The 26,624-nt window shown below is 38.2% G+C and overlaps 3 protein-coding genes across 4 annotated transcripts; 1 reads left to right on the top strand and 2 right to left on the bottom strand.

The window, feature by feature from the left end:
* The first annotated feature begins 799 nt into the window (after positions 1–799).
* LOC143756921 (transmembrane protein 179) lies at positions 800–3,436 on the top strand. Its single transcript, XM_077247781.1, has 4 exons — positions 800–1,283; positions 1,893–2,030; positions 2,147–2,225; positions 2,335–3,436. The coding sequence occupies exons 1-4, from the start codon at positions 961–963 to the stop codon at positions 2,542–2,544; spliced, it is 750 nt and encodes a 249-aa protein (XP_077103896.1). The 5' UTR covers positions 800–960; the 3' UTR covers positions 2,545–3,436.
* sfxn5b (sideroflexin 5b) lies at positions 2,571–12,460 on the bottom strand. The gene is made up of 14 exons (XM_077247780.1): positions 12,311–12,460; positions 9,531–9,599; positions 9,255–9,332; positions 9,152–9,178; positions 9,020–9,074; positions 8,464–8,489; positions 8,112–8,165; positions 7,839–7,895; positions 7,501–7,566; positions 7,094–7,184; positions 6,201–6,316; positions 5,909–5,994; positions 4,388–4,505; positions 2,571–4,226 (listed from the first exon to the last, which is right to left on the bottom strand). The coding sequence occupies exons 1-14, from the start codon at positions 12,365–12,367 to the stop codon at positions 4,149–4,151; spliced, it is 978 nt and encodes a 325-aa protein (XP_077103895.1). The 5' UTR covers positions 12,368–12,460; the 3' UTR covers positions 2,571–4,148.
* A 1,648-nt stretch (positions 12,461–14,108) lies between these two features.
* Positions 14,109–26,624, bottom strand: rab11fip5b (RAB11 family interacting protein 5b (class I)). Of its 2 annotated transcripts, XM_077247782.1 has the most exons (7): positions 25,933–26,624; positions 22,698–23,203; positions 22,361–22,387; positions 21,656–22,208; positions 17,766–19,979; positions 16,216–16,360; positions 14,109–15,958 (listed from the first exon to the last, which is right to left on the bottom strand). In XM_077247782.1, exons 1-7 carry the CDS (start codon positions 26,310–26,312, stop codon positions 15,698–15,700), a joined length of 4,086 nt encoding a protein of 1,361 aa, XP_077103897.1. In that variant the 5' UTR covers positions 26,313–26,624; the 3' UTR covers positions 14,109–15,697. The 2 variants fall into 2 exon arrangements, with proteins under 2 accessions (XP_077103897.1, XP_077103898.1); XM_077247783.1 differs by lacking the exon at positions 22,361–22,387 and having other exon boundaries at positions 25,933–26,623.

Raw genomic sequence — 26,624 nt, forward strand, 5'->3', positions numbered from 1 at the left:
TAAAAAATGTGAAAGAGTATATAGGGAGTCGGGACTGAATTAGAAAATGTCGGTTTATGGATAAAAAATAAATAAAATAATTTTTTTTAAAGATATATTCCATATACTTGTTGGAAACAAAAGTATATATCAAATTAACCTACCATTTAAATTTAGGATTAATGAGAGCCTACTATGTCATAAACTAAAACAAATATTTGATCCCGAATCCCGACTGTTTGTAACTATAATAACTAGAACGATTTTAAGTGTTTGCTTATGATGGGAGTGGGTCGGACCAAAATTATTTAAATTCCTAAATTCAGTGACTCTATGTCATGCGTTTCTACCTGGACAATTTGATGCATCAAATGTCACCCTTTCGTTTTATTTCTTTTAAAATCTGGTGGGTATTAAACTGTTGCAATTTTTGGATTATAAAGTGGGTCTGATAAATTTCAGGCCGTTTCCGTTGTTAAGAACAGCTAGTGTGACGTTTAATTTAGAATGACGGATTTTGCATGACGAATGACCCATTTTTGGGTTGTTGTATGTTTGGGCTGTGATCGGCTTTACATAACGCAGCGCTGATCCACTGACCGAATTAAGCTTTAGGGGTGTGGCTGTGGCGCTGCCATTGTCATGGAAAACCCCAACACCCTCTTTTCCTGATATTTTTAAATATACAGTTGAATTAAATAAAGTGCACACATTTTATATAAAACAAAGTCAGTTAAGATTGCAGCTTCGCGCGATAGTGCGGCGCGAGTGCGTCATCAGCGTCGGGCTGACAGTCAAAAGTCAGAGCCCTTGTGTAACCGTCCCGTAACCGGAGGGGAGGAGTCCAGACACAAATATACTCTCTGTGTTGTGCTGTAAAATTCCACTGTACAGTTTACATTTAGTGTCGAAAATAAACATTGTGATTCGTAGAGGTAAGCTACACTCCTCTACCCACAGGCTAAACTAAATTTCGAGTACATGGAGCTGGATCGGCGACTCTTGCTGGCTCACTGCGCCGCCCACACCCTGTCCGTTATCGCTGGGCTCTTGGTGGTCGTGCCGCTCGCCCTCAACGGATCCGCTTTCAAGGGAAGGTGCGCGCTGTTTAGTCAAGGCTTCTGGAGGACGGAGAACCTCACGGTGGGCGAAGGAGAGTCCAAAGCGGTCACTCATCTGGTGGTGCAACAATGGGGTCCACTGGCCGCCTGCCAGTTCGCCACATTTGTCGGTGTGTTTACGGTGCTGTACGGCGCAATTCAGGGCTGGAGGAGCCTGTTCTACCTCACTCGACGGCATGACGAGTGAGTGATAATGTGACTTACAAAAAATAAAACATTGAATGGTACATTTGTTAATGGTAAAATTACAAAATCTATATAACAGTAGAAACTTGAATTGGCATATTTCAAATAACAACAATACATAAAACGACATATAATATCTAAGCAAAATAAAAGTGTATTAAATGTATTTTTAAACAATTAACTAAATCATATTAAATTAGCTAAATAACTTACACACAATGGGCTATATTAGTGTAAAATAAATTTTAAAAAATGTATAAAGATACAATGTAAAATGTTTTTTTTTTAAAATTAACACAATATATTATACTTATTTTAAATATTTATTATTTATATTATATAATATACATAATAAATATGTGTACATAGGTATATCATTATTTAATAATTTTAATTGATTAATAATTATATATATATAATTCAGCTTAATATGCTATTTAATTTTATTTGAATATCTTGAAATTGAATATAGACTATAAATAATATGTAGCTTAAAATATAGTATAATGAGTGTAAAACAAATGTTATTATAATTATGCCTTATATGAATCAGAAACTAAACTGTGTTATCCATTGTTTCTTATTTTCCCTTTTTTTTTCTTGCAGCACGCTGTTCTCTGCCTTCCTCACACTGCTGCTGAGTCTATGTGTGCTGTTCCTCTCCGGAGGGGCCAGTGTCACCCTCACCCTGGGTCTGGTGTCCTGGTGCGACACTGTTACAGATCATAACACCAGACCCTACAGGTACAGCAAGCTAATGTCAAGTTTGCACATGATTGCACGTTTCATAAACGGATTAAATGGCTGCATAATGTTGTTACATAGAGAGAGAATCAATGAATATTTCACTTTCTCTGCAGTTGTGCTGAGTCACAGTCTGTTCCTCTATATCTGGATGTTGAGACATCCTCTTTCTACTCTGAGCTCAATTGTGCACAGGTAAGGAAGCAATTGAGTCCAAGTGACTTTTCTGTCTGAGATCTGTGTTCAACACAACATGCATATTTTACACGTTAATGCATTATGCTAAATGTTTCTCTCTTTGCAGATCGCTCTGTGGTGTGTAACAACTCTATGGTTGGCTCACTCTATTTTGTCCTTCATGAGGCTCTACCATTCCCACAGTCAGCAGATCAGCAGACCATGTTTATCCAGGGAGAAAGAACTCCTCCTGGGGCAAACCCAAGCGGGATCTTGTCCCATTCATCATCCGCATCCACACTCGAACCCTTCACACACTCCCAGTGTTTTTATTTAGCCATACGGTGTTCATAGAAGTTGCACTTTGAGGTTGATCAAAGGTCAGTTTTATTGATTGGAAAGGAACAAGAAGATTGGTCCAAGATTAGCGTAAAAGGGCAAAAACTTCTTAACTCTCAGTTCCCACAGTTGTCATGCATGTTACATGTTAAAATAACCTCAGTCATCTGAATTATCCTGGGTATCATTTGTTACTTTTTATGCACTTGTTGAAAAGATTTTGTCATGTAGCTTGTAGTGCTTACATTGAGGTAAAATGTTTTGTGCACTCCCATTTATAACTTTGCTATAACGGATGTCTCAAATAGATATATGATATATATTGCATTATTAATGCATCACTCTTGCATATGCAAGATGTTGTCTAACGTTGTATGTTCAACCATATAATGTGAATTTTAAGTGAATGGGAAGGAAGGACTAGCCTGTTGCATGTGCTCAAGTCAGACCCATGTTCGTTTTGGACTGTGAATGGTATACGCGTACAGCGTGATTTTTTGCATACCGAATGGTACTGTCGCTCAAGCCAGACATTCTTTTTCTAATCCAATGAAGGTTTTTTATATGAAGCTGTTTGTGTTGATGCAACCTAGTTCAAAATCCACTTTTGCTGGCAGGAATTCAGAGACAGATAAGCTGGAAAACATGAGATGGGATGTCAAGAATGTTGCTCATCCTTTTTGAATTCTAAACCTTTGACCTGGAGGATTGTTGTGAAATACAAACAGCTGAATAAGAAACAGGAGGGAGATGAGTGAGAAATGTTGATTTATGGCTTGGAAATGAGATTATTTTTGATGTGTGTGTTTTATACTGATGTTTGTATCCAGTATGTCCCATTTATAAGCTCTTTTCACTTAAGTAAAAGGTAATAAAACATGGTGTTTTGATATTAAGTCAATTTTGCTTAACAAAAAAAAAAGTAAAATAAAATTAAACTCCTATGAAAAAAATAATAGTAAAATCAAACAAAAAGGAAAATATATTAAACAAAATAATTCAAAGTTAATACCTAACTATAAAAAATATTCAATGTTTAAATAGACCACATAGCCTCAGAAATAGTAACATTTTCAAATGTATAATTGTGTGTTAATATTGCAATAGAAATAGTTTTAAAATATTAATACTTAAGGACAAAAAACCCTGTCCATGTACACATAAAAACAACAAAAAATAGACCTTTTTTTCCAGGGTTTTGGAAAATATTAAGTGTGACATGAAAATAAACAGTTAATTACAATAACATTTTCATTAAAGTGCATTCACTGACCATATAACAACAGAGTAATTTAAAGCTGCACGTAACTACTCTCATTATTCATTATTAGTTTTATCAACATCAATATATAATGTTTTTATTATTATATGACAAAACCATTTAATATAAAGCCTTGATTCCTCCCTGTCGTAGTTGTCAGTAAAATGGTAAATACTGTAATTATTACTTTAATATTTCTATAAAAACAGATTGATGGCTCAGCAGTTAAGGAAAGGGTTACTATTGCTCGGAATGCATTTTCCTCCTCAATACTGTTTGCACCTGTTATGCTACACATCCTTGGCAATCTCAGACAGCTGATTAAACTTCACTCTCTTTCATCACAGTCCCTTGTTGTAAGTCAGAACCTTGCAATCTGTTGCCATGGCAATTTCCGGCTCAAGGTGAGATGCCTCGATCTGTGAGGAGCAAATAATGATTAGCAAGCAATTCTCTGCTAAAATATTTATTATTCAGAGCACACACACACACACGAAAAGATTAATGGCAAGAGGTCGACAGACAAAATCAAATTTGCTGCAGCAATTGTGTTGAAGGTATGCAGGTGTTGCTGCAGTACCTCTGACATCTGAGGGAAGAGGCTGATAGCCAGTGGCAAGGACAGGCCAAAGACAGCCAGACACACTAAACTGTGCACAGGCAGCATCATCCTGCGATGGGCCTGCATCAGAGGAAGCCTGGTGGAGGACAGTGAGAATACACTCTCATGACGCTTCATTAAACAATTATTTCATGAGAACTTAAATAATTAATCACTATTACAATACTATCCATCTATAAATTACAGGAACGTCTGTCTGTCTGTCTGTTAACCGCACATCTTTCGAACCGTTAGTCCGATGGATTTCAAACTTGACAGGTGTCTTGCTACGGGCACGAGTAAGTGCAGTGCCAAGTTTGACGTTGTTTGGATTAGAAATGCAAAAGATATCATTAAATATATAGGTAAAAGAAGCAGACATTGGCTTTTGCCACTCTAGCCGCTGGCCACTCCCCCTCTCACACTACACACTGAGTGGCCACTCCCCCTCTCACACTGTGCACTGAGTGGCCCCTCCCCCTCAGTGGCCACTCCCCCTCTCACACTGCACACTCAGTGGCCCCTAACACTGCACACTCAGTGGCCCCTCACACTGCACACCGAGTGGCCGCTCCCCCTCTCACACTGCACACTCAGTGGCCGCTCCCCCTCTCACACTGCACACTCAGTGGCCGCTCCCCCTCTCACACTGCACACTCAGTCGCCCCTCCCCCTCCGCACACTGAGTAGCCACTCCCCCTCTCACACTGCACACTGAGTGGCCACTCCCCCTCTCACACTGCACACTGAGTGGCCACTCCCCCTCTCACACTGCACACTCAGTGGCCCCTCCCCCTCTCACACTGCACACTCAGTGGCCCCTCCCCCTCTCACACTGCACACTGAGTGGCCACTCCCCCTCTCACACTGCACACTGAGAGGCCACTCCCCCTCTCACACTGCACACTCAGTGGCCACTCCCCCTCTCACACTGCACACTCAGTGGCCACTCCCCCTCTCACACTGCACACTCAGTGGCCACTCCCCCTCTCACACTGCAAACTGAGTGGCCACTCCCCCTCTCACACTGCACACTGAGTGGCCGCTCCCCAAAATAAACATTCTGACATTAGAGGGTTTAAAAATATCTGAATATTATATTTTATTCACGGCCATCATTTGTAGTAGCCTATTCACAAACTGTTTGCTCAAGCGTAGTGTTTTCTCGGAGTTCACTGTGTAGTCCGCTCCAGCCAAGGTCTGAACCTCCCCTGAATCGTCGCGCTTATTCATTTGTGGATGTTAACTGAATCTGTAAGTCAGCTACACTGTTTAATTCTGAATATTATATTTTATTCTGGTGCACGTTATCATTTTCTCAGAGTTTAGGCTCCTGCGTAATAGTAGCCTAGGCTATTCAGCAACATACCAAACCAACAATTACTAAAAACACACAAAAATAGATTTCACGGGCATTGCACTAGTATATAATAATTCATAACATTTCATTCCTGTTCAGAGTTAAATTTAAATGCAACTGAAGCACAAGTCATTTCATACTTTTCCAAGAAGGCCATTATGATTGGTGGAAGGACAAAGATTGGCAGCGGTAGAGCTACACGCGTCAGTGCCGTCTCTATCAGTGCCTGATAAAAAATGCATAAAAAAAGATTACTTTTGCAAATTCATGTAATAATGCATGGTTTGCGATGTATATAATAATAGCTATATAAAAGGTAATATATAATAAAAGCTTTACTTGCATAGATTTGAAAATGAAACAACATTCAAGGCAAAAGAGCCATTAACAAATCAAAGTGGGGTGTCCCAACTGTATAACTAACATACGCACATGTTTGGCAGCTATCCGTGACGATCCCACTACATTCCCGTTGCTGTCCAACACATCTATTCCCTCTGACAGCTCATTGTGTCTCATTAGAGCCACGTTACAGATGTTCGCACTGGCTAAGAAGTAAAACATACAGATCTTAAAGATGAGATGACCATCTATTCTAAACAAAACCATGACATCCAATTTCTGTGAAAGGAGATTTGTTCATCTTTATATAGATTGCTCTGGTGAAAATAATCTGATATAATCTCCATTTGTCTGTTATTTTAAGAATTCCTAGTTGATTCGGCAATGTACTTGATTGAATATACACTAGTGCTACCGTTCAAAAGTTTGGGGTCAGTAACATTTATTATTACTTTTTTTTTGTGGAAATAATTAAGGCTAATACTTTTATTCAGCAAGGAAGTGTTAAAATTGATTAAAAGTAACAATATAGAGACATTTATAATGTTACAAAATTATATTTCAATCAAATTCTGTTTTGAACTTTCTTTTGATTAAAGAATCATTAAACAATGTATCACAGTTTACACTAAATTATTAAGCATCACTGTTTTCAGTACTGGTAATAATAAGAAATGTTCCTTGAAGCAGCTGATTTCTGAATGATCATGTGACACTGAAGCCTGGAGTAATTGCTACTGGAAAACAGTTATTTAACATTGTAATAATATCTCAGAATATTACTGTTTTTACTTTATTTTTGATCAAATAAATTCAGCCTTGATGAGCATAAGAGACTTCTTTCAAAAACATCACATAACTTATATTACATACCTCAAAGTATGTGTCATGCTTTCTTACTGACTGCAGGGGGAGCTTTCTGCAATGCGGAGTGCTGACTGCAGTCAATCAAAATACTGTGTTTATAAGGACATACGACATACCTACAGCAGGGAACGGGATGAACCTCTGTATCAACAGTCTGGTGGCCGGGTTAAATTTGCTGGATTTCTGGATAAGTACATTCAGACCCACCTACAAGAAAGAATATTACAGGAGAATTTAAATGTCATTTACACGTGAAACTGCACAACGGTTATCGAGATGTTATGGTATACTAGGACATTACTACCACTGAGGGGTATTCAATATTTTTATATAATCATAAATACATTTTCTTATATAAAATATTATTTTCATAGGCTATTTTTTTCATATTAAATAGAATTTTAAAGGGCAAACATTTATACACAGCTCATTTAGAGGTTACTTCACAATGATAAACATGTATATTTACATTACAAATCACACAAGATGAATCGCAGACAAAACTTGCACATCATTCACGTACTGCAATTGAAACGGCACTGGTGACGGCTCCCAGGTATCCCTGAAAAAACTTTGAGGTTGGTGTTGGCTAAAGATGACATTGGGGGGAAAAAACAATCATCAACATCCAGGTTCAGCAAATGTTCCACAGACAGCTGTGCACTGAAAAAAATACTCTGAGGTTTTGAACCACAGTCAGATGCAGAACAGCAACAGACGCCTGGCCCTCCGGACACAACAATGATCATTCAAATGGAATCGAGAAGAAGAAACGCTTCACTGAATGACCATCTGCAAAGGCACTGCAATAGTTAGACCTCAAAAAGCTGACCTGAATTACAAGACCATTTCAAACCGTACCTTAGTGGCATTGCGGTTGGCGTAGTTCACGCAGGCATTGTGACTCTGGTTGAGCCACTGTAGGACAGAAATTCTGGATTAGCTTGACATTTAAACTATTGGTTGATGAAAATGTTTTACTTTCTGTGAAATATATAAAGGAAATCTGATTAACTAGGACCACTTTAGACTAATTACGTATTTCTGTGAAACAGTGGCTGCTGGGATACTGATGATGATGCAGAGCGCTTCCTGGCACTGAGGGGCTCAAATGATGGGAACAAGCCACTTTACCTGCCAGAACACAGTAGAGGCCAAAGTCTGGTTTGGAAGGAGAAGACCAACAACCTGCAAGAGAATCAGTTAAGGATTATTTAACAATTCATGTTAACAATTGAACTAGTAACCGACGCCGTGGTGTACAACCATACGCTGGTTAATAATTTACACCCATCTATAGAAACAAAGGTTTATTACAGACTTTAGAAACTCAATACAGATTCCAACACGTCTCATGCTTAGAGGATTTGGATGTGTCAACACTGGCACACGAATAATGATTGGCTTCTTTCTCTCATGTTGGCTCTGCATGTGTGGTCTTTGATATGCACTTTGATCTTTTTTTACAAGCAAACTGAAGACTTACGATTGGTGTTCCAAATGGTACATAGCCTGTGAAATGCATCCAGATAAGAAAAAGAGCAACGACAAATCAGAACAGAGTAAAATAACCTCACTTAACTAAAAATGTATTACTTTAATTTTAAACAGTTATTATGATGCAGTTGTATTATTAGTTGTAATAACTGTTGCACACATGCATAACTGCATCCAGAACAACATCTATAATGGTTACACATCTTAACTGATGATTTACAGAAAAACTAATAGACAACAATAGACAAGCAGGCTTTCTACATAACTACAATGGAGGGGGTGAAAATATATTGAAATTTAAAATAACTTTATATAATAAATTAAATAAAAAACTAATATGCTGATTTAGTGCTTAAGAAACATTTCTTATTATCATCAATGCAATGTTGAAAACTGTGCTGCTTAATATATTTGAAATAGTGATATTTGTTGGATGAATAGACTGTTCAAAAGAACAGCATTTATTTTCAATAGAATTTATTCTGTGGAATGCAAGGCACAGTAGGAAAGGATTGAAATTCTCTGGACTCCTCATATGCTCTTACCTGACATGCGGAAAGGCATGAAGATTTTTTCACCGGTGTCGGGGTGAATGATGGCCTGAAAGGAGATGAGTCAGTGACTGTAATTCCAACCATCATTTAAAAGTGAAAATGAACAATGACCACAAGTCTCACCTGCTTCACCTTCTGAGCCTCCCAGAGCTGAACACAGAATACACGTTATAAAACACGGCACCACATATGGGCCAGGCCAACTACATACGTTAACCAACTTCACCTGGTGATCTGTTATTCCTGAAGGAAGATTCCCTTGCTTGAAATCATCCAGGAGTTTGATACATTCTTTTAAACGACTCTATAGAGATGAAAGAGAAATCCGAAAGGTATATGACCATAGACGTATCCAGAATTATTAATTAGTTGATAAGAATCAGCATTCATTCTTCATATAGCTGTGACTTATTACAGTATATTTTATAGAAGAACGAAATGTTCAACGCATCTCATTGTTTTATTCACCTCAATTACAATTACATAGACAAGATTTCCATACCTCCGTCACAAACAAAGTTGAAGGATCAATGATGTCAATGAAATGTCTCAACCTGCCAAGAAATGTGCTCTGAAGAAGAAAAACATTTCTTTAGTTTGACACACTTACATTGTCAGCCAGAACCTATAAAGAAAAGATGCAAACAGGACAACCTGAGCACAAACCAAAAAATGATTAAAACTGGCTGCTTTGTGCCTTAAATTGTCAAGAGACTGTATTCTAATTTTAGCTTTATGACTGAAATATTTAAGGGATGTAATGACAACGCACTGACAGTTTGTGCATAGTGTGCTCAAAGGAGAGACAACTGACTACATCAACATTCCCACTGCCTCTGAACCCCGGAGAGTAATGCAAGTGCTTTTCTGAGAGCCAACTGTTTCAGAGGCCCGATGGTTGAGCATGCCAAGGGTTTATTTGGCAAAGAACACAGACTAAAAAAACGGAAGCCTCAATCAACTGCTTCTAAATGATTTATCCAGAGAAAAAGGCTCCTGTGTGGCTCATCTCACTAGTCGTTGTAGTTGAACTCCATTTTATCTAACAATATAAGGTGAAGAGAGCAAAAAAACATTAAAAAAATCTGCCGATCTGAATGGGCTCGGCTATAACGTTATTTCTGGGTTACAGACACTTGCTTCAAAGCGGTTGCGGAGAGCTATGTGAGCGCATGTGTGCTGGAGAAGACTTGTTAATTATGCATGTGTTTCTGCTCCCCAGAGAATATGCAACCCAGTCAGCAGAGATGGAGCAGGAAGAAAACATACACCCATATCCTTCAGCTGCATTGATTTCACCTAAAAGCAGCAGAAATAAAAAAGATAACTGTGCATTAATGCGCATGTGCTGGATTTTGCCCATAAAAAAATAATTCGATTTTGATCCAATCTTTGCAGAGAGTGATGAGAGGCACAGATCTAATAAACACTCAGTGCAGCTTTCTTAGGCAAAATAATGTATTTTACCATATGTATTTTCAGAAATCTTGAACTAGCTTGTCAGCAGGGCAGTGATCTTTTGTTTAGAAGTATTCCCTGAAGACCCAAAGCAGACTCATTTGGACAGCATATGGCATGATAATCAGATGAAACTCATGATTGCATTAAAATAAACACTGACCCAAGTATTTAATTGAGGTGCATTCAGAGACAACATATATAACCGGGAGACTAACAAAGGGAAGGCAAATTATACCCTACCATCCTGCCCTTCATTGAATACAATGTGCAAGAAAGGTTTTCTTAGAATAATAGCAGCGCAGTCATAATGTCTTACTAAACAGTTTTTTAACTACACACTATTTGTAATGTAATGCACACTGTAATGGACAGTGGGCCTAAATGCAATAAAACAGTTGAATTATATACTACAGCAAAACACATGTGATTTCAATAATAATAAACTACTGTTTTTGTCTTATCTACAAAAAGTGAAATCATTTTTGCACCATTACTTGCACCACTATTTTTGCAAGCAAAGGGGATAATGTGCAGGTAGATGTGGGTGATTGTCTCTGCTAAATGTTTACAATATTATATATTTATAAAATATTATTAAAACATTTATCGGGGGAAACTTAATATTCAACAATATTATTGATCTGACTGTATACTGACGCTGTTCTATGAGAACTGAACTGAGCTGGATGATTACTTTTGTTTTGTTTTTTGTTTAAGGACTGCTTTATAGAGTATTTTAATATTTATGATCTTTCCAAGGAACTGAATCAACACTGAATTGACCGTGATAACAGGAAAATGATGCATAATATTTAGAAATATATTCAAAATCAATGCGGAATTCAAGCTATTAGTCTAATAATAGAGATACAGGCTATTGGAAAATAACATGCTTTGTTTAAAAACAACCTGAATCTACTATAATTCTGCATTAGCATATTTTATTTTAAGTGTTCTTGAAACTTCCATCAAAACCTGAGCATGATTAGCCAGAAGTTGTTACAAACCAATATGGACATCAGAAATAACTCTTAAAACATTATCATTCACGATTTTTTGATTGATTGTCACTTATGGCAGTATTCACAGTATAGCCTACATAAACTGGTCGTATTCCTGACTCCATGGAACATAGTTTGGGTCTGAACGGGTTAATTAGGATGACCGCGGTGTTTCCATGGAGGCAACAGACTTAAATAGATGGTCATTCATTTGACCGACACGAGCGCGTGAGATTTCGCAAATAACACAATTGATGAGACGATTAATTGCAATCGTTTAGCAAAACATGCTCATTTTTCAAAAGGCAAAACTTGAAAATCTGAGTTCATTCGGTGTATAACCACATTTGTTTTAGGAAGAAAATAAAACAGGGAGGAGAGGCAGTTTTTCCCAAGCTTTCTAGAAAAATTGTGAACTTTAATAATGTCCCGCGAAATCACTCCCACGTAATGCACAAATAAAAGTGATCAGTGAATTTGTATTCAACAGCTTAAAAAGAAAAAACAATCCTTCCAGCTAGTCATTTTCTGATTTTTGCACATTAAAAGAAACGCTGTTGGGCATGCATTGGATGTTTAAGGGTTATTATACCGGTGCAAAAACCTCTCTTACGCTCATCACGAACAACTGCATCGGCCAACAATATTGCAATGAAGAAATGGACAAAAGGCAAAACGCAAAAAAAGCGTGAGAAACGGATGACTTTCGCAGTCCAGTACATGAGCAATGCAAAGGTATCTGCACACATATGTTGTTTATCAACGCCCATCAAAGATGCCCAGACAAAGATGCACTTTAACATCGCGACAAACTCTTTACCTGGTCGTAACGCGGTTTTCCCAGCTGAAACACCGGACAAGACGCAGATTCCGCCATCTCAGCAACGATGGAGTGATGTTAAATAATAAAAAGGTCCATGAGACGGAATTTTTAAGAATAGTCAACTCGGGTACGAAACTAATGAAGCAATAGCTCGCAGGGGTTCATGGGAAGTGTAGTTTCCTGTTGAACTCAAGACAAAGCAGACAGAGCGCATTCCACACGGTCCATTATAGTCCATGTTTTTTTTTTCACAGCATTTTAAATAATCTCCTGGCTTCTGAGAACTTTGAAGTTGGGCAAAGTAATTTGCATATCTAGAAAAATAGTTACCATGGTTTCCAACAAAATAGAGCTTAGTTGATATTACTGTAAACCAATTGATATTACTGTAATTAAATTAATGATTCTGAAAGCTCATTTTGTTAAACCATTTTTAATTGGTTAAAATTAACCTTAAATGAATCATAAAATTAATATCTCTTGAATAATTTTAACCATGAAAAAGATACAATTTAGAAACCAATGATAAATGGTGCCACCTGGCTGACAGCATTTAAGATAAGAGTGTGGTTGGTTGGTTGGGACATTGCATGTAATAGAATAATTCATCATCCAGAGCAGATCTAATGAATTATCTCCAAATGTCATGCATGCTGTGCATATATTACAGAGCCACAACCACAATAGATTTTGTGGGGAGAAATGTATTCAGAACAATATTCAAATAATTCTTAAAATATAATATTTTTTCCACCCCCAGCCCTAGATATTAGGATTATGTAATAAAAAGGTCACTGAAGAAGCAGAAGATAATTTTTTTCTTCCCCAGTTTTTATAACAGTATTGAATAGTTACAATTAATCATAGCATATCTTAATAATTTCATACATTCAAGAGATTTCTTATATATGGTTCATATACTTTAACCAACCATATCATATATAATCATCAGACAAATCTGTGTTGAGTGATGTTTAATTAAAAATAAACATTTTTCCATTTAATGTTAGTTGTTTCTTTCTTAAGTATAAACAGGGTATGTATGTATGTATGTATGTATGTGTATATATATATATATGGACATTAAATGTCTTTTTTGTTGTGGTGCACCAAGTTGGGTTATTTTCATGTTTGTCCCACCAGAAATAATTAACCAAGAATGTAAAACGCAGTTTCCGCTATTCCCGTAGGAATTGTTGTTATGATCAAATTTGCATTACTGTGGCATATTAATGATAAAAGCTCAAACAACAATACAAGCAGAGACACTGTCAGTTTAAATTTGGATTCCCACAACGTTAATATTTTATGATACCCATCTGATGTCCCATTGACTTTTCTTGATTTTTTTTTCTACTATGGAAGTTAATGGCTACCCTTAACTGTTTGATTACCAACATTCTTCAAATATCTTCTTTTTAGTTCAACAGAAGAAAGAAACTCTTACAGGTTTGGACAACATAAGGGGAAGTAAATGATGACAGAATTTTCATTTTTGGGTGAACAATCCCTTTCAGCACAAAATACAATAAATCATCTTAAAAGCGCAGTAGTGCCACCCAGTGGGAATCAAATAAAGCACTACTGTGATTGTTGATGTGATGTGGATGTAAGTGCCACTTAGTTTCCAAAAGCATCGAGGGCCAAAGAAGAACCATTGCCACGAATGGTCTCTACAATCAACTTAGCTCTCGGATGTTTTTGAGAAACGCAGCCCTGAAGATTAAGCCTAAATCTCTTAAATGTCTTTAAACAGGTCTCTTCCGTAAAGAACTCAATCCAAAAAGACACCAAATGATTTTATAACTTTATTTTCAAATAACTTTGAAAATGAAGCTGTTTGAAATAATTAGCAATAAATAAAACAAAAATAAGAAAATACAAATGTGAATGTATGTTGTAAAAAAAAAAAATATTCCAGAGGCACATTGCAATATGGTGATTAAAAAGCAAAATGAAATCAACAACAATCTAGAATCACAGTGCAACATGGTTCTTTCCTCGAACACACAGGGGAACACTGAGGGCTGTGTAACTAGAACTAAAAATGTTTATTTTCAGGATGCGTTGTAACAAATACAAATTTGATTGCAGTGAGTCAACAAAATCAACTGCAACCCTGTACTTTCTTTAAGTCCAATACTGAGACATATAACTGATGATCTTGTGTGACAATCTCATATAGTTTTCATCAGAAGAATAAACGAGCAAACACTGAATAAAAATCACACACTGTAACCTTAAAAACAGAACAAAAACAATGGTATAAGACACCATCCGAATGAATATCAGAAAAAAGCCACAACACAATGAAGTTACAATGCAATACAACATAAAAAACTGATTTTTTTAACTTAAAAATAAACATTGCTTTTGTGGTTTAGAAAGCTTAGGCATTTGCATATCACTAAATTTGCTACTATAGCAATGATCAAAGTATTCAGCAGTGCTAAGGCTTCATGAATATATTTTGTGTAGCATATATCAACTTAAGCTACAGCTTAGCAGTTTGTATTATTGCATAGCTTACATGTTTGCAGAAACAATCTCTGCTTTTGTGCTTGATGGAAGTGAGCATGCACTGATATCAGCGGCTTCAATGTGGCAAAGCTGACTGGCTCAAGCACAACGGTTTTGCATAATGCGCATTAAGGTGCTTTTATAGCTATCAAGAAGTAACATTTATTTACATGTACAGAATATTTTTGAAAGTAATATTTTACATCAACTTTGACACAAGGTGTATCAGGCTACATATGTATTAAATATTACTAATGTTTTTAAATCTCTTGATTAATACTGAACAGTGTAACATATTCGTTTCAATACAATGTGAGGTCAAAAAACAATATTTTCTTGAGATTTGGACATGTTTGGAGGATTGAAAGATAGATAAGAAGTTTCAGGTTTTTTTGTATCATTTTATTATTCTATTTTACTTGCAATTATGGGTGTTAACGTGATATTTAAAGAAGTCAGTTATTATAGTCAGTGGGGTTTTTTTAGATTATTTTGTGGATTTTCTTAACTTTCGTCAGACATTTTTTTATGTTTAATATGTATAACATTTTGGTATACTGATGCATCAAGATCCCAGATCTTATTCCTTATTATGAAAATTAGCATATTCATGAATAGGAAGACATATTTAGGTTGAATCAATGAATATTGCAGATCCATTTTTTTTTTACTTTAAACCACTGCCTTGTGCTCATACAATGACTAGTAGTATGCTAAACGTCAATGACTGTGGATTTGGAAGTCCAGTAGAAAGCATGCAAAGCTTTATCGTGTCTAAGTGAATCTGGCAGTTTTGAAATTTAATGGAGCATCACAAATGGCTTTAGATCAATAGTGTTTTCAGGACGGAGCGGGTCACCGTAGTCATTTAGGTCTTGCGCGTACCTGCAGCAAGGTGGGTGTCTGTTCCATAATGCGCACCAGCAGCTTGTCAATGTAGTCCTCCAGGTCTCTGACCTGAACCTTCATCTTTTTCAGTTCGGCCTCACGTTTCTCCAATAACGCCTCCTGCACCTCAGTTTCAGCTCGCTGCTTCTTGATGTCCATTTCCTGCTGAAGCAGCAGAGCTATCAGCTCCAAGTTGGTCATGTTCTGATACTGAGCCCGGGCCTCAATCAGAGCCAACTGCACAGGATACAGAAACACAGTCATGTTTCCGAGAGAAAGACAGTAATGTTATGTAGAGCATAATGAACTAAAACTAGTATCTTCACAGTGCACTCAGCACAAGTCCATATACGGTTTACTGAGACCCTAAACAACCTCTCAGATCAATATGCCCTTTTATCAGTGATATCTGGTGAGTAGAAGGGACATTTTGGGTATTATTAGATTCAACTTGTTAGGTTAAAAGCACCTTTACTTCATGAAACTTTCAGTACCTGGTTTTGCTCATCCTCAGCAGTGGTTGCTGGTACACATCTTCCAGGGTTAATGGTGGACTTGAGTTTTTCCAGAACAGAGCGGCTTTCAGGTTTCTTCTCTCCCTGCACAGTCATGTTGGTCAAGGGCTTCACTGGGTGAGGGCTGTACAGCGGTGCAAAAAGGAGATAAATTAAGTATTTATGTAGACCTAGGGACAGCATGGTTTAACCAGTACTCTGTTGGCATCTTGTACTTTCAGCTACTTTTCTAAATCTCATGTTTTCCTGGTGAGTTAGTGAGTATAGCACAAGCAATAGCAAAAAGTTGAGGTAGTAATGGTTAAAAGTAACATACTTTAGACAAAAACTTGTCCAATGACATTCCAGAATCATGTGCCAATTTGTCTGGTGTTTGCTGAGTGGTACTGTATATACATTTCGTACCATCTTTAAAAAAATGACAGGAGTTGATTGTTGTAGAATCATGTTTGCAATGGCAATTTTTTAACAATTTCATCACTCAGAGTTGCTCTGACATAGTTCAGAAACACTTAATGCTCTCAGTTTTATTTCATTTAAGCATCAACTTGTTTGGGGAGTTAATAAAAAATTTTAATTAATAAAACTGTTAAAATTCTTTTCGTAAATTGAAATAAAGCTGGAATAAATCTAAATCAAAATATTAGATGAAAGACTTCAAAATTAGAAATGCTATTTTGGCAACTAACTAAAACAAAATAACTAAAACAAGTTAAAGTACTAAAATTATTAAAGCCAAATTTTAAATAAATAAAGCTATATAGAAATATAAAAAAGAATAAAAATTACAAAAGCCCTAACAAAAAAAAAAATCAATAAAACTTGATTTAAAGCTAAAACTGAAAAAATATTAAATATCTCCTAAAAGTCCTTTGAAGACACCTCAGCAAATCTGAGCACTAAGACTTTGTTGAGGTAATTTCTAAAAGGAGACATGAGATTACTGTATTTTAGTAGAAGTAGATTTTAGTAGAAGATTTTTTAGAAGCATAAGAAGGAGTCTCAAGGCATTTAATATCAACGCTGTCAAGGAGAAGCACTTCAGATATTAAAGATAACTAATTTACAATTTTTGTCTCAGGGTAACAAACTAAAAAACAATGATACTAGAGTCTACATCTCACATCATCAAACCTCTCATAAACACTTGATGCAAACAATACAACTGTCATCTAACTTTAGACAATTTTTATGCTAAGTTTAGTTACACCTACAAGGAAAGATGTGTTGCGGTGTGTCTACCAAAACAGAATGAGGACTGAATAAAGCAACAGAAAAGCAAAGATGAAAAATGAAATAACTGAAGGTAACACAGCATGAGCAAACCAGGAGGAACTAAAATAAGAGATGGTGCACAGTTGTCAAAGTCCAAATTATAGCAACCTGTGAGCGCAAAAACAAAGTTTGTTCTAGGCCAACATATGTGAAAGTATTTAAGAGCCTGTCCTAGTGCAACTGTGAGAGAGAATTAATTTATTTCTCAGATGAGAGCAGAGGTGAGTGCGCTTTTAAAGGCAGTGAGGTCTCACCTGCTCTCCTCATGGGGCAGGAGGACGTTTGCTGGCTGTATCTCCTCAGGTGAGAGGGAGAGCGGTGCATCAACGTGGGACTGGGCTGTGGAGGAGCATGTGGAACCCATGCTGGGCATCTCGTTTGGGGGCTTTGCGGGAAGGGAAGGGTCAAGGCGGAGACAGGAATTAGTACCAGCTAATGGGGTGGGTGAAGTGGAAAGATCATGTAAAATGAGGTCTGATGCAGGATTATTAGAGCCTGTGAGCAAGTCAGCACAGGAGACAGTTTTGGGTGAGCTTGTGGTTGAGTGTGGTCTGATGCGGGCTGATCTGACTTCTGTTGTATAGGGGCTTCTGGAATTTCTTGGAGCTACTCTAGCATGCAAGTCCTCAAAGCTGATTTGTTCATCCAACGTCAAACAAGATCCCTTGACCTCATTGTTCTTTGAGAAGAAGACTTCAGAGTTTAGGTTACCTTCTGTTAAATTAACATTAGGTTCATCATCATGCGTAGTGTGCAAGATGCAACTGTCTTCAATCATCTCTGGTTGGATTTGAGTTGTCACAGTGTTGTCATTGCTTGAGAATGTTTGAGTGATCACAGTGATGTCGTTTTTGAGGAGAACATCAGTCACGTCTTGAGAGTCACAGTTAAACTTTGAAGCAGTGTTTTGGTGTTCACAAGGGTCGACTTTTTGTCCTCCCAGTCCTTCACAAGATCTCTCAAAAGGTGATGAGCAATGGTTATGGTTTTGTGAGTCAGACAAATGTGATGTGCTATCATTATGAGTGCTCCTTGGTGAAAACAACTTCAACTCTGACGCCATTCTGCACGATATATCCTCAGGTAAGCCTGGTGAGCACCTGGGAAGCGAGGAACCGTTGCCAGAGTGTAAATGTGAAGAAACTTTGGATGCTTCACCTTCTTTATTAATTTCAAAAGGTAGTTGCAAGTCCGACTGTGAACTTTCAGAATCAATGAAAGCAAACTCAGAAGAAATATCTGTATTGTTGTTCGAATCTCTAGGGGAGAGGGTCAACAAACCAATGCCATTGGTTTTAGTCTGTAGTTGTTGCTCATTGGAGACCTTTACTTCACAGGACAATTCTGAATCGTTTTTGGGTTGCGTCTGAGGTGAACTGCAAAGTGATTCGGTTACTGTGGTTTCCCAATCAGACGGAAAACAAAGTGTTTCAGGTACCGTTTTCTCGCATTCAGAGCTTCCAAGTGCATCTTCACCGAAACCATTTGGAGAGCCACAAGCGTTGTTTGTAGGGAAATCTTGCCCTGAAGTTTCCCCAACCATGAATTGGTTCAGTTTGATATCACTGTTCAACTCAACTTCCATCTTGTTATACCCTACTGAAGAAATGTGATGCAACTCTTTATCTGAACATAAAATTTGAGAGCTCCTCTTCAAGTCTCCGTCTCTCACACGCTGAAGGGAGGCAAAGTCAGTCTGGAAGAGAAAGCAGGCCTCTTTCTGCACAGCCAGCTCCTGGGCTCTATCCAACCAGCTGTCCATGGTGATCACTTGGGTTCTCATGGGTTTACGTGGTGGTAGAGGAGGCAGATCCCATGGCTTTGAAATACCCATATCAACCTCATCAACTCTTAAACCAATCGCTTTATCATTTACAAACACCTTCTGGTTTGTATTTGGTTCCTGTGAAAGAAACGGTGCTGATGGAGGTCTAGTTGGAGTTCCACTTGGTGATTTGAGACGGCTTGAGGCAAATGCTTCAAAATCATCCCATTCCCCAGCCCTCTCAGACAGAGAGAGGTTCGGATTAATATTTGAGTTTGCTTCTGGGGTCTCAAGCATAATGGTCGGAAGAGACCTCTGCCTGGACATACTCCTGGGTCTTTCCCGCTTTATTGCGGACATTTTGTTTGACACTCCGTTATGGAGGGGACTGGATCCGACTGGATAATGATAAAGACTGGAATTTAGAGAACAGTAACCAGCAGTTGGAGACGTCAGTGCTTCCTCGGCTATAAGATCCTCAAAAAAAGGGTTTTGCTGTAGTCGTGTGAGGAAAGGGTTGGAGGGAGAGATGGAAGGGGGTGTTGGGGAAGAGTGGGTGAATGGGTTGGTGTGATTGCCACTAGGGGGAGACACCAAGCCAGTAGTGCAACTGAGGGGAAGAGAGCATGGGGGGTGACTGGGGGAGCAAGGGATCTGACAGGGGGTGTCTGAGCTGCTCTCTACCTTAGGAGAGACTCCCAGCCTGTGGAGGGAAGGCACAAGTAGTCCTCTTAGTCACAGAGTGTAATGGGCCATATCATCTAACTATGGGGGAGGGGAGAGACAGTTCTTCTCTATTACACAGACACCTGTTAATAGAAGAAAAACTGTCTTTGGATTCAAATTCGTTCATGTTTTGTTCTGGAAGTCTCTGGCATGTTTTGCCCACCTTGCAAATGGTGTTCCTACATAAATACTGTTGGTTTAGCTGGAACAATTGAAAAAGAGCAATAGGAGTGGGAAAATATGTTTTCTTTCATCCTAAAATCTTTAATTAGGGGTGGCTGATTTAATCAGTAGACACGGTAAACCGGTAGATATTTGACAATTGTAAATTTTGGATTATCATCCCTATCACTCATTTGACATTGCATCATAGCAATTTTAAACCGCAATAAGATGCGACATATAATTCAATTCGTTATTTGCGTTTTTTACAGACGGTTTTCTGTGCACACATCAGAAGTGCGCACACAAAGCCATCTGTCACACAGCATAAGTAATGAATTCAGAACTTTTTCGTGGTTTATTGTGCTTAAAGTTATGTCAAAATGAATGACTGTCTTGATGAGTATTTGGGTAAACACAGTCGGTTGTGTCTTAAGCGAACATAAACAGTTGGGAGAAAATCAATTGTGTATAGGTCTTAAAGCTCTTACAGCCTACTGTAATACACTTGCTGCTGTATGTGTCCTTAATGTTAATCAAATAACAAAAGAAAAAGAAAATCACTCACTGCTCTTGACTGAATCATTTTTTGATTTAATAAGAATCCGTATATGTTTAATTTATACTGTGTAGACTATGCAGTGTTTTATTTCACATTTGATGACTTTATTCAGTTTCTGTGTTTCTTCTATTTGAAAGACCTACCTGAACCAAAAAAAAAGCACTGTTTATATCATGTGTATCTTTGTTCTACTGTAGTTATTTGTTAGTTTTTCTTAGCTCTTATTTTATTACTGACTGTTTACTTGTCTTCAGCAATCTTGAGAACTTTTGCCTTATTTTTGTAACAACCTTTCTTCCAGGAAAAATAACTATATATTGAGACATTGTTATTACTCCTATTGTGATATAAGATGTGTCATAACACCCACCCCTAACTCTAACTAATCAAATTAAAATGGGTGTGAACTATAAGAAAATGATTTGATGTGTTGAAAAAAAACATGCTGCTGAACAAAAAGATGAAATTACTGAAAGGTGAAATAAAAATAAAATCAATTTAATATAAGTGGACATTTCTTTAAAAAAAGAAAGAAAATAGCTGATGATTTTGAATGCTTCAACAAATTTGTGGAATTTGACAATTTTTTTGGATGAAAACACACAATAGCAAGCCCTTCTTTGAAAAATGCCTTGACCTATGTTCTGCAAACCAAGAGCAATATAAAGGAATGAAATGGTAAAAGCTCCTGCAGTAACGGTTGCATCAGCAACTTCAAATAGCTCTTTTTTTCTACAAATATTCTCTGAGGACCAAAATGCAGGCTGACATTCAAAGCCATTCCCTTAAAAACAAAGTATCCCTTTTGAAGAACGCCTGACAGTTAAATACAGATCATGGTGAGCGGCTATTGATGATATTGATACATGTGCAAAGTCAGACGTCTTTTGTACTGTAACATAAAACCTAGTAGCCGTGCTTTCACTCACCTTGGCTTGTTCTGCGAGTCACCGGAGACAAACCATCCTCTGCGTCTGCCCTCAAGAGGAGCAGAAACCTGGCTCTGCTCCGGCTTGGCTGGGAGAGAGTCACTCCTCCCGCTAGAAAACAGAGTTTTCCTCAGCTTTTTCCCTTTATCCACCACTTCCACGGGTCCAGCGGCCTGCACTGGCTTCCCCTCTGGAGTGGCAGCCCCTTGGGTCTGACTCTGAGCTCCATCCATCTCCCCATCCTCCTTCTTGGTCTTTTCAATGGACCAGCGTCTCCCATCGCTTTTCTGCAAGTCCTCGCCACGTCGGGTCAGGTTCTGGAGAGAGCGAGAAAGGGGTGCGCATTTCTCCAGCAGGGAGAGCTTGGCCGGGATAGTGCTTGGACTCTTGGGGCTGGCAGGCTCAGATGAGTAGATATGGCTACCATTGATGCAGAGGGTTGATTTGGAGAGCGCCATGCTCTGACCTTTTAGGTTTTCCATGGCAGGGATAAGATGAGGAACACCTGTGATCTTACTAGCTTCATCGCTGTGTGCACGCTTGTGGGTCATCACTTTAAAGACAAAAAAAAAAAAATCAAAAAAAAAAAATAACATCACAGAATTTAGATCGGTAGGTGTCGACCAGACATTTGAGGAGTGTTTAAAAGAGGTTTCAAAAGGAATAGTTCACCCCAAAATGAAAATTCTGTCTTAATTTACTCACCCCCATGTTGTTCCAAATGCATTTCATCTGTAAAACACAAAAGATGATATATTTTTTTTAAATTGCTTTGACAACAATGAAAGTAAATGCTGTCAAATGTTGTTTTGGACACCATTGACTAATTGCATGCACAAAATTTTTTGAAACATTCTTTAAAATATCCTCTTTTTTGATCCATAGAATATAGAAAATAATATAAGTTTTGATCGACATGAGGGTGAGTAACTTATCATAAACCACTGTATATGGAGCCCAGATTATGTAAATCATCAATAATAAATGATCAATAATAATTATGATAATGAATTCTGTTTATGTATTTTTATAGCTGATTGACCTTTTATCCCTGCTTCAGTGTCTATACGGAAGGGATCCATCACTCTGCTGCTGTAGACAGGTGTTCTGGACAGCTCTACTGGGACGAATGGATCCCCAGCGGACGATGCCATGCTACTGTCCGAAGCTAATGACGAACAGGACCGTGTGTCTGAATTCTTGCGTAGTTTCCCTTTAAAGAAGAAGTCTTTCACCTTGCTTCGGTGTTCATCGAGCACTTCATCCTCGCTTGGATCATCGGGTCCACCATCTCCTGCAAACGGAGGACCAACAGACCCTGATATGGCGGCGTAGCGGCCGGGTAAAATGGCAGAGGAGGACTCCAAATCTCCTCGCTTTTTTCCTGTGACGCGGTCCTTTAGTTTTCCAAATGCAGAACGAGGCTTGTCCTTTACGGTCAAGTCGTACATACTAGCAGTCATGTTGTTGCGGGTGAACTGGATGGTGACCTGCAGCTCTCCCCGCTCCTTCTCCTTTCGACCAGCCTTGGAGTGCAGCTTGAACCATCTTAAGCATAGAAGAAAAAAAGAAATTAATCTTAAAGCTAATATATATTATCTAATGCGCACTTAAATTTAATGTTTAAAAACACTATTTTAATACAATTCGCTTGACATACTTTAATAAGTATCTCAAGCAAATGTCAAAATGAATATCCAATTTTCATACTATACATTTTAATGAGGTGATAAATAAATTAACTTGTAGTATTAAAAAAAATATTGTTTTAATTTATTTAGACTAAATATTATAGAATTGTAATAATGGTAATTTATCAGTTATTGATCATTAGATAAAAATCAATATCAGAGAGAATTTTAATTTTTCTTTTCAATTGTTATGATAAACATAAATATGAATCTCATGAAGACTGTCAAGAACATATCCAGATTATATTTGTCTATTGATTTTAGAGGTAAAAAAACAACAATTTTGGGCTGAACTTTTACACTTAAAATGAATCTCTCACTGATGGCCTCATCTTTTATAACATCGGCTTACAATTTCCTGCACCACACTGAAGCAAACGGCTATGACCTATACAGGAGTGCAAACACAAGCGGGGGCCTCTTGAACGAATGTTACTGCATTAGGATAGTGCCGTCCCTTTGTCTCACAGAGAACCAGTGGCGAAACTATTTCCTCCATTTCCGGTACACCACAGAGCACCTCATGTGCACACACGTGCAGAGAGCCAAGATAAACGCCTTAAACCGGGAGACGGCAGAAGAGAGAGAAAGAGAGGGAGAAAGAGGTGCAACTCCGAGCTCAATTAAATCCAGATGTGCAGAACAGCCTCACGCCTACAATGACATGTGATGATTTAGATTCAGAATAGTGTGTGCAGAGATGGACATTTCCATACATATTCATATGACCTGAAATGCTGAGAGGCCTGAGAGGTGCAAACAGAAACAAGAAAATGAAAGTTTGCCAAGATAAATATTGAATGTTGACATGACGAATTCATATGCTATGCAGTTACTAGACAAATCCAGCCGCCAGCAGTGTGGTGTTCAAGGTGGTTGCAGGCAGGTGAGTTTAATCAAGATTCTTGGTCAAACTAGAGTTAAGAACCTGATTTAGATTATAGTTAGATCGTTATCCTATATTAATAATAATAGCTCATTTAAATACTTTCAAGTAATCCTGTGGCCCCCGAAGATGAGATCCACTGTTGTAAATGGTTGCAAGGACAACAGCCAAGAATTGTTGCAGGATGTTTTGCACAGGCGAACAAAAACATATCTAATTGTTATTTAAATTTTCTTCCAACACCTTTGCAGATCTGGAACAATTAAAACCAGTAACATGTTTATACTGATAAGAAACAAATATACTAGACAATATAATAATTAGGCTTATATTATAAACTTAAATTCAATTACAATTTGGTACTTACTAACATCTTGGTGTGTTTTTTTATTAAATCAATTTTGTTAGTTAGTTGCACATTGTGTGAATTTGAGTTGAATGGTGGACGTGAGGATAAAGGATATGCATCGAATATGAAAATAACAATGTTGTTGTTGCTCAGCATGGCTCAGTGACTTCCTCCCTCACTTGTTTATAGAGGTTTTAGCCCCCACCTACCTCATCTCTTCCTCCACTCCCATGACAAATGATTTACTCCTAATGATGGCACTGCTAGATATGTAGTTAAACTTCATCTGCATTAGATGTGGAAGCTTCTAAACAAGAGATATATTCAAATAAAATTGAAGACATTGAAAAAACACCAAGATTCCAGAAAGGTTATGTCTGTTGGACTGCAGTGAAATGCTTGTTTGTTGAGCTTCAGTCGGACTCTGTGACCATTCTGACACACACTGGTACTACCCTGTGTGCAGGCATGACTCTGTGCCAGCCCTGATGAGGACTAGACGCAGCATGCCCCACCAAGTATGTTGCTGTTGTTGTGTCTGTAAAAACATATCCCATTACTCAGGAATTCAAAACAGTGTTGGTTTTGCACTTCCCATAAATTGCTTGTGTGGCTTTGACCACCATGCATGCGTTTAATATTTCATGTGACATCAGTAATTTAGGTTAAGTTTTAGTGGCAGGCCAAAGAATCTTCCTGCAGTTTTGTGTTGCAAATGCGAATGTCTGTCCAACTGGGAAATGGGTACACAGAAATTCTTCCATCCAAAAATCACAGGCTCATGCTTTTGGCATGACTGTGTCAAATATCCCAGTACTATATCAACTGAAAAACAAGGAAAGCTTCTATGCTTTAAAAGTACATTCAATTACATGAAATTGTAAGGCTATAATAACCATAAAGATAGAACTTAAGGCTACACTTTTTTATTTTATTTTTTACAATCACTCTTTCATGTCATATTTATTTTAACATTTGCCCAACAATCAGTGTAATTATAGTATAATCGAGATACTATCAATATTTTGCATTCATTTTTGTTTACCACTTTCATTTTAATTTTTTTATTTTAATTTTAGTTATTTTAGTAGGCTATATCAAAAAAATTGGAATATTTAAAAATTAAGAAAATTTAAAAAGTGTTTTGGATACTGTTGTACACTGGAAGAGACCAACTCAAACCAGCTAAGACGAGCAAACCATGTATATTGGAATATCGTGTAAATACCTTGGCACGTGAATATGGTAATCATGCAGTACTATGGTAACTGATGCCACTGTACACAGCTACTGCAAAAGAGGCCCTCGACCAAGAGGCCCATTAATTGATCATATTTTTAGCTCTACTCACTCATTTCTAGGACACATTCCTTCCTGGAAAACTTTGTCGAGAGGAACAATAGTTTGACCGAGAAACACGTCCAGCCCGATCAGCACTCTATGCATCACGGTGAGCACCAGGTTGCTGCTACCGGGCGGGTACGCGCTCGTCCCACCCGCCTCCAGCAGCCCGGGTTGGAGCTCAAACGAGCACTCCTCGTTCCACTGCGGCTCCTCAGCCTTCTCCACCAGGCCGGTGGTGTACTTCTCCTTGCCGACCTGGATGATAGTGTAAACATAGCGGCTGCCTTGCTTGCCCTTCGAACGCAGCCCCCTCGCGCGAAGCACGGTCACGTTGACATGCGTCGGGACCCATCTCTGATCATCGTCGTCCAGGCTGATAAGAGGCATCCCAGTTCAGTCGGAGACGCAGTTGTTTGGGATAATCCAACAGAATGACCCTTGCGCATTGGATAACTATGCACTGCTCGCGCCCTTGCGCCTGTCCGCCGCCCGAAGTTGCAGAAAGAGAAATCGCTGCATTATCATTCAGCTAAATTGAAGAAGACGATCACGATCGCAACGCTGATGATAATAAATCGCCTATATACTCCCTCGCGAGACAAACCCCACCAATTTACTTTAGTGGGCGTAGTGGACCCTCGGCGTCACCGCCACAAGATTTGACAACTCACTGCGCTGCTGCTGCGCGGCCCGCCCTCC

The sequence above is a fragment of the Siphateles boraxobius genome, unplaced genomic scaffold (assembly GCF_051911475.1).
Source record: "Siphateles boraxobius isolate OS27281-9 unplaced genomic scaffold, OSU_SipBor_1 3, whole genome shotgun sequence".
In the NCBI taxonomy this organism is placed as follows: Eukaryota; Metazoa; Chordata; class Actinopteri; order Cypriniformes; family Leuciscidae; genus Siphateles; species Siphateles boraxobius.

Bases quoted from the DNA above. Each gene is read 5' to 3' on its own strand.
- sfxn5b (XM_077247780.1), bottom strand. From the start codon at position 12,367: ATGGCGGAATCTGCGTCTTGTCCGGTGTTTCAGCTGGGAAAACCGCGT. The intron at 5,995-6,200 runs GTGCGTATGTTA...ATTTTTTATCAG, and splicing joins CACGGATAGCTGCCAAACAT to GCACTGATAGAGACGGCACT. The intron at 4,227-4,387 runs GTACTGCAGCAA...TGCTCCTCACAG, and splicing joins TCTTCCCTCAGATGTCAGAG to ATCGAGGCATCTCACCTTGA.
- rab11fip5b (XM_077247782.1), bottom strand. From the start codon at position 26,312: ATGCCTCTTATCAGCCTGGACGACGATGATCAGAGATGGGTCCCGACG. The intron at 16,361-17,765 runs GTGAGACCTCAC...ACCGCTGTACAG, and splicing joins CTGCCCCATGAGGAGAGCAG to CCCTCACCCAGTGAAGCCCT. The intron at 15,959-16,215 runs GTACTGAAAGTT...TATCCTGTGCAG, and splicing joins CTGAGGATGAGCAAAACCAG to TTGGCTCTGATTGAGGCCCG.
- LOC143756921 (XM_077247781.1), top strand. From the start codon at position 961: ATGGAGCTGGATCGGCGACTCTTGCTGGCTCACTGCGCCGCCCACACC. The intron at 2,031-2,146 runs GTACAGCAAGCT...CTTTCTCTGCAG, and splicing joins CATAACACCAGACCCTACAG to TTGTGCTGAGTCACAGTCTG. The intron at 2,226-2,334 runs GTAAGGAAGCAA...CTCTCTTTGCAG, and splicing joins CTGAGCTCAATTGTGCACAG to ATCGCTCTGTGGTGTGTAAC.